The sequence below is a fragment of the Lepidochelys kempii genome, chromosome 1 (assembly GCF_965140285.1).
Source record: "Lepidochelys kempii isolate rLepKem1 chromosome 1, rLepKem1.hap1, whole genome shotgun sequence".
Taxonomy (NCBI): domain Eukaryota; kingdom Metazoa; phylum Chordata; order Testudines; family Cheloniidae; genus Lepidochelys; species Lepidochelys kempii.
The window spans coordinates 6260710-6268277 of record NC_136380.1 but is presented as its reverse complement, the minus strand read 5'-3'; the positions used below and the strand labels follow the sequence as shown (position 1 = coordinate 6268277).

The following is a 7568-nucleotide window of genomic DNA, read 5'->3' as shown; positions in this document are numbered from 1 at the left end:
CTGTGACCTTCCAGAGGGTGCAATCCATCCCATCATCCAGATCATTAATAAATATGTTGATTAGTTGTATGATATTGTCTCCTAGTAACGAACAAGAAGCTGTTTCTAATCAGGGTCATGAACACAATACCTCTGCAAGACTTTCCAAAAAGGTCTTAAGAAAAAGACTGCTGGTCTGTGTTTCAGGAAAGAGCGGAGCAGAGGGGCAGGAAAGGGGAGTGTAATAGCGGTTGTATGTAATTTTCACCATTAGCTGTTACATGAGCATGGTTGAAGTAACTTAAACACTGAAGAGGGTATTAGTGCAAACCTACTGTTTGCACTATTCACACATTTCTGATGCCAACCCCTCCCCCACCCAGATGAAATGTCAGCTTGTAACTTGCCATATAGCTACAGACCCTGGCATGGGGAGAGGGTGCAGTTCCTGTGGGGATGAAGGGAAACCTGTAGGATAATCAAACTCTATGGATTCAGTCAACATTGACCAGGCAAATCACTTCAGCTTCTCGTGGAGGGATTCTTGGGGGTCAGAATGTATCACTGGGAGTATTTTTTTAGGGAAAGTGAATAGAGCCAAGTTCTGTTCGAATTGACACATGTAAATCTGGAGTGACACAGCTGAAGTCAATGTTTGTGAATTCATAATGTAGCCCTGAGAATTTATCCCATGTGCTGCAAAGAGGCAGTGTCATAATTTAGACTCTCAGGGGTGGAGAAAAAATATGTATATATAAAATGAGGTAATAAAACACATTTATAAATATCATCAGTGCAGCACAGATAAGTATAATGACAGTTTTCACCATGCACTTGCCATGTGTTTGTATATATATCATGATACAATGGGCCACATGCAGAAGTGGAGGACAAGAAAGCATGTCTGTGTGAAGGTCACAATTGTAAAATTACGCAGCGCTCAAGTAAGCTGCCAAATTCCCAGCCACAATATATCAATGGGGCCAAGAGCTTAGTAGGATTCAAAGTGGGACTGCACGATTATATGGGTAACCAGAAATTCCAATTAGCATAGTGAGGATTGTTTCAAAAACTCTTGGAATGGCTGTAAACGTTCCTGATTTGCACCACAAAATATCTCTAAGTAGTGGGTGTTGGGGGAAACTTTGGGAGCAGGTTATGTGGAACTGGCCACTGGATACTTGGCTAGATGGACTACAGGTCTGATCCAGTCTGGAAATGCCTATCTTGCTATTCGTGGTGTAAATCCAAGACTGTTTTAGCTGATTATTCTTGTGCTCCTGGGCGTCTTTAGATCTGCACTGAGAGCAGAAAGATGTCTCGTTAAATATCATCTAGTCTCCTGTTCTTTTTCCTTTCAGGAAGGAAAGTTCAAAACTCCTTGGATCTGCGCAGTAAATAATGTCAGCTGTCAATACCACCAAATTCAAATCTGCAGTGTTCCTTTTCACCGGAATATCTGGTCAGGAAGACAGGCATCTCTGGATCTCTCTCCCCTTCTGCTTAATGTATGTTATTTCCATAGTAGGAAATTCAGTCATTCTGTTCATTATAAAAACAAATCCAAGCCTTTATGAGCCCATGTACATCTTCCTTTCCATGTTGGCCACCACAGACCTTGGCATATCGATAGCCACGATGCCGACGATACTTGGCATATACTTGTTTAACTCTAGGGAGATCAGCTTCGACTCCTGTTTTGCCCAGTTGTTCTTTATCCACTTGTTTCAATGCATTGAATCCTCAGTGCTCTTGCTGATGGCCCTTGACCGCTTCATCGCGATCCGTGACCCGCTGAGATATAACTCCATTTTAACCCTGCCGAGAATAGCCACGATGGGACTGGTGTGTGTTCTAAGAGGAGTGGCAGTAATGCTCCCACTCACCATTCTCCTGAAACAGTTCCAATACTGTCGAGACAATGTCCTCTCCCATTCTTACTGCATGCACCAGGAGGTAATGAAGATGGCTTGTTCGGACATCACAGTCAACAATATCTATGGCTTGTTTACTAAACTCTTAACAATGGGTCTGGACTCACTGCTCATCTTCCTCTCTTATATAATGATCCTCAAAACAGTGCTGAGTATCGCATCCAACTCTGAGTGCCTCAGGGCCCTGAACACCTGCATCTCCCACTTCTGCGCTGTCCTTATCTTCTATACACCAGACATCTTCTTGTCTGTGATACACAGATTTGAGAATAGCTGTTCTCCCTTGCTTCAGATTCTCCTGGGCTACATATCCCTGCTGCTCCCTCCCTTGCTGAACCCAATTGTGTACAGTGTGAAAAGCAAACACCTTCGTGCAAGAATAATGAGGATGTTCGTCAAGTAAATGGCCAGTTCATCACCCAGCTCCAGTGCTCATGATATGGGCCATGGCCACCTATTCCATGGTGGACCCTTACACCCAATATGACATGAGCTACTGATCTCCACTCTTTAGAGAAAAGTTCGGATGGGGTCTAAGGCCTGGAGCAGTGGGCTGAGACAGCTGGTGAGGGAGGACAGTGCAGTGGGGGAAGGAGACCAATTTACCCCCGTACTGAACCCAATTACTTCTGTTTGACTAATGCATAATTTTTGTTCATCTAAAGCATATTTTCCAGGAAGGCATCCAGCCTTGATTTGGAGGTATCAAGAGATCCACCACCCTTGGTATTCATCCCTTCTTGTCAACTGTTGAGAAAACATTTTCATCTTAAATGAATTGGCTTATTAGCACTGACCCCCCCACTTGGTAAGGCAACTCCCATCTTTTCATGTGCTAGAATATATATTCTGCTTACTGTATTTTTCACTCCATGCATCTGATGAAATGGGTTTTAGCCCATGAAAGCTTAAGCCCAAATAAATGTCTTAGTCTCTAAGGTGCCACAAGGACTCCTCGTTTTCACCTCCGTTGGGAGTTTTTTGCACTGGTTAAGCACTCTTGCTGTTAAAAAGGTGTGCCTCATTTCCAAATTTATTTTTTCTGGTTTCAGTTTCCTGCCATTTTTCTTTGTTATACCTTTCCCTTATAGATGGAAGAGCCCATTAGTAGCTGGTATTTTGTTTCTCTGAAAGTGTATAGAGTCAAGGGAAGAAGGAGGATCCTGGGAACTACAGGCCAGTCAGCCTCACCTCAGTCCCCGGAAAATTCATGGAGCAGGTACTCAAGGAATCAATCCTGAGGCACTTACACGAGAGGAAAGTGATCAGGAGCAGTCAGCATGGATTCATCAAGGGAAGGTCATGCCTGACTAATCTAATCGCCTTCTATGATGAGATTACTGGTTCTGTGGATGAAGGGAAAGCAGTGGATGTATTGTTTCTTGACTTTAGCAAAGCTTTTGACACGGTCTCCCACACTATTCTTGTCAGCAAGTTAAGAAGTATGGGCTGGATGAATGCACTATAAGGTGGGTGGAAAGTTGGCTAGATTGTCGGGCTCAACGGGTAGTGATCAATGGCTCCATGTCTAGTTGGCAGCCGGTATCAAGTGGAGTGCCCCAGGGGTCGGTCCTGGGGCCGGCTTTGTTCAATATCTTCATAAATGATCTGGAGGATGGTGTGGATTGCACTCTCAGCAAATTTGCGGATGATACTAAACTAGGAGGAGTGCATACTAAACTAGGATACGGTGGCAGGTAGGGTTAGGATACAGAGGGACCTAGACAAATTGGAGGATTGGGCCAAAAGAAATCTGATGAGGTTCAACAAGGATAAGTGCAGGGTCCTGCACTTAGGATGGAAGAATCCAATGCGCCACTACAGACTAGGGGCCGAATTTCTAGGCAGCAGTTCTGCGGAAAAGGACCTAGGGGTGACAGTGGACGAGAAACTGGATATGAGTCAACAGTGTGCCCTTGTTGCCAAGAAGGCCAATGGCATTTTGGGATATATATGTAGGGGCATAGTGAGCAGATTGAGGGACGTGATCGTTCCCCTCTATTCGACATTGGTGAGGCCTCATCTGGAGTACTGTGTCCAGTTTTGGGCCCCACACTACAAGAAGGATGTGGAAAAATTGGAGACAGTCCAGCAAAGGGCAACAAAAATGATTAGGGGTCTGGAACACATGACTTATGAGGAGAGGCTGAGGGAACTGGGGATGTTTAGTCTGCAGAAGAGAAGAATGAGGGAGGATTTGATAGCTGCTTTCAACTACCTGAGAGGTGGTTCCAAAGAGGATGGTTCTAGACTATTCTCAGTGGTAGAAGATGACAGGACAAGGAGTAATGGTCTCAAGTTGCAGTGCAGGAGGTTTAGGTTGGATATTAGGAAAAACTTTTTCACTAGGAGGGTGGTGAAACACTGGAATGCGTTACCTAGGGAAGTGGTAGAATCTCCTTCCTTAGAAGTTTTTAAGGTCAGGCTTGACAAAGCCCTGGCTGGGATGATTTAATTGGGGATTGGTCCTGCTTCGAGCAGGGGGTTTGACTAGATGACCTCCTGAGGTCTCTTCCAACCCTGATATTCTATGATTCTATGATTCATTGAGTCAGTTCTCAGTCTTCCCTACTTCTACTCGCTACACGCCAGTTTATACACCAAGTGTAAGTTGAAAAGGATTGAGGAGGAGAAAGACCTGGGTGTATTAGTTGATCCTAGAAAGACTGAGCCACCAATGTGATATGCCTGTGAACAAAGCAAATGAGATCTGAGAATCTGTCAGGTGAGATGGGAAAGTATTAATATTCTTATAGTAGGCACTAGTGAGACCTCCTCTGGAAAACTGTGTAAAATTTTGGTCATATATATTTCATAAAGAAGAATTCAGACTGGAAAAGGAGCTGAGAAGGGCTTCCAGGATTGTCAGGGCAATGCACAGCCTGTCTTATGATGAGACTAGAAGAGCTTGGCTGGTTTAGCCTAACACAGTGGATGCTGTGCTGGAATCAGATTGCTCTATAAATACACTAGGGGCAGGGGGAGGGAGTTAAAACTAGGGAGGGTGATGAGCTTCTGAAGCTAAAGGACAGAGTGGCACAAGAATAAATGGGGAGAAACTGAGGCTGGAAAGGAGAAGGAGGTTTCTGACCATACGAGGAGGGAGGTTCTTGAACAGCCTCCCCAGAGGAAGAAAAAAAACAACCCAGCTGGTTTAAAAATGAAGTTTAACAGGTGTCATGCTTTGGCCAGGTGGAGCTGGCAGCAACCAGGGCTGAGTTCAGTTTCTAGGGGTTTCTTTTCAACAATACAATGAAGTACACAAGCAGCTCAACCCTCACCCAATAACCTGGGAAAATTACACCCCACCTCTGAGAGCACCTGAGCGGCATTACAACCCCACTCACAAGCATGACCTAAGCCAAGCTCCAAGTGCCTCTTGCTAGCTCTCTATTGGACACAAAAAAACCCCTCCCTCAGATCCAGCTGTTCCCAAACTTGGTGATGATGAAAATTTAGATGCAGGGTATGAGGTCTATCTCCAGTGCTAGAGCGGCTCTCAGTGCTCATGGAGCAGGTGGGGGTCAGGATCAGACTGAGGGGCAGCCCAGCAGGGATCTGTTTGGCCAGGCAACTCTTTCCAGATCCTTCGCTCTCTGAAAGCATGTTCTAAGCCCCCCTTACTGCCAAGCTGCAGGAGGGTCCCAGAACTCGCTCATCAAAGGGTGCTGTGCTAATGACAGATCTCATCAGCAAAGGTTGTTGGGAAGAGTTCATGTTCTCCACCCAGTGCCCCAAATCATCCTCATGAGGCACACAGAGCTGAAATTTCCCTACGGCACTTAGCTCTGGCCCCAATTTTTGTAGGGTCCGAGTGTAACACAATCAGTAACATATTTATCAAGACAACACCCCGTGCGGTAAGGCCATGCTATTAACACCACTGGGCAGATCCCAAGACAGAAGACATCATTGTGATCATCTAGTCTGACCCCCTGATTTGCACAGCCCAGAGAACTGCCCCCAATGCAGTCCTAGAGCAGAGCTGTTAGAAAAACACCCTGTCTTGATTTAACAATTGTCAGTGATGGAGAATCTACCACAGCACTTGTTAAATTGTCCAACGGTTATTTACCCTCATTGTTTAAAAAATTAAACCTTAGTTCCAGTCTGAATGTGTCTAGCTTCAGCTTCCAGACATTGGATCCTGTTATAACTTTCTCTGCTTGATTGAACAGCCCATTGCTAAATGTTTGTTCCTCATGCAGTAACTTTCAGACTCTGATCAAGTCATCTCTTAGCCTTCCCTTCATTAAACTAAATAGATTGAGCTCCTTTATGTTATCCGTATAAACCAGGTTTTCTAATCCTTTGATCATTCTCATGGCTCTTTTCTGAACCGTCTGAAATTTATCTACATCCTTCTTTAACTGTAGACACCAGAACTGGACACAGTATTCCAGTTGTGGTCTCACCAGTGCCAAATACAGAGGTAAAATAACCTCTCTGTTCTGAATCGAGATTCCCCTGCTTGTATGTCCCAGATTATACTAAATTTTGTGGCTGTGGACTTTCTCTGGGAGCTCATGTTCAACTGAATATCCACTATGATCCCCAAGTCTATTTCAGAGTCACTGCTTCCCAGGATTGTGTTGCCCATTTGGTACGAATGTCCTGCATCCCTTGTTCCTAGATGTACACATTTACATTCAGCCATTGTGAAGAGGCACAGAAGGACTAAGTGAGTAGCCCAAGGTCACAGAAGAAGTTTTTGGAGGAGTCTCAAACTGAAGACAGTTCCTCTGAGTTCCGGGCTAACACTTTAACCACAGAACCATCCTTCCTCTCTGGGGCTACTGGCTGGGGAAGAGGAATCTGGCAGCTCAGCGTGCTGAGATTACCAGAAACTCAGGGAATTAAACTCTCTTGATATCACGAAACAGGAGCCCAAGAACAATTCCTTTTCCAGATGATAACACTGAGCCATGCTTTCTCCTGAATGTATTGGGGGACTAATCCATCAGCAAGGACACAAAGCAGGTGTTATAATGGGAAAGCAACTTCACATGAACTCCCGTTGTTTCTCAAAATAGGCTTGTCAAGGTTCCATCCCCACTCTGAACTCTAGGGTACAGATGTGGGGACCTGCATGAAAACCCCCTAAGCTTATTTTACCAGCTTAGGTTAAAAACTTCCCCAAGGTCCAAACTTTGCCTTGTTCTTGAACCCTATGCTGCCACCACCAAGCGTGTTAAACAAAGAACAGGGAAAGAGCCCACTTGGAGACATCTTTCCCCAAAATACCCCCCCACCCTACACCCCCTTTCCTGGGGAAGGCTTGATAATAATATCCTCACCAATTTGTACAGGTGAACACAGACCCAAACCCTTGGATCTTAAGAACAATGAAAAATCAATCAGGATCTTAAAAGAATTTTAATTAAAGGAAAGGTAAAAGAATCACCTCTGTAAAATCAGGATGGTAAATACCTTACAGGGTAATCAGAATCAAAACATAGAGAATCCCTCTAGGCAAAACCTTAAGTTACAAAAAGACACAAAAAAAGGAATATACATTCCATTCAGCACAACTTATTTACCAGCCTTTTAAACAAAAGGAAATCTAACACATTTCTAGCCAGGTTACTTACTAACTAACAGAAGTTCTCAGACTGCGTTCCTGATCTGTTTCCGGCAAAAGCATCACACAGACAG

At 44.5% G+C, this 7568-nt stretch overlaps 1 protein-coding gene across 1 annotated transcript; it reads left to right on the top strand.

Moving 5' to 3' along the window:
* The first annotated feature begins 1380 nt into the window (after window positions 1–1380).
* On the top strand, window positions 1381–2316 carry LOC140918458 (olfactory receptor 51G2). The gene has a single exon (XM_073362950.2). It carries the CDS (start codon window positions 1381–1383, stop codon window positions 2314–2316), a length of 936 nt encoding a protein of 311 aa, XP_073219051.2.
* The last annotated feature ends 5252 nt before the right edge of the window (window positions 2317–7568 follow it).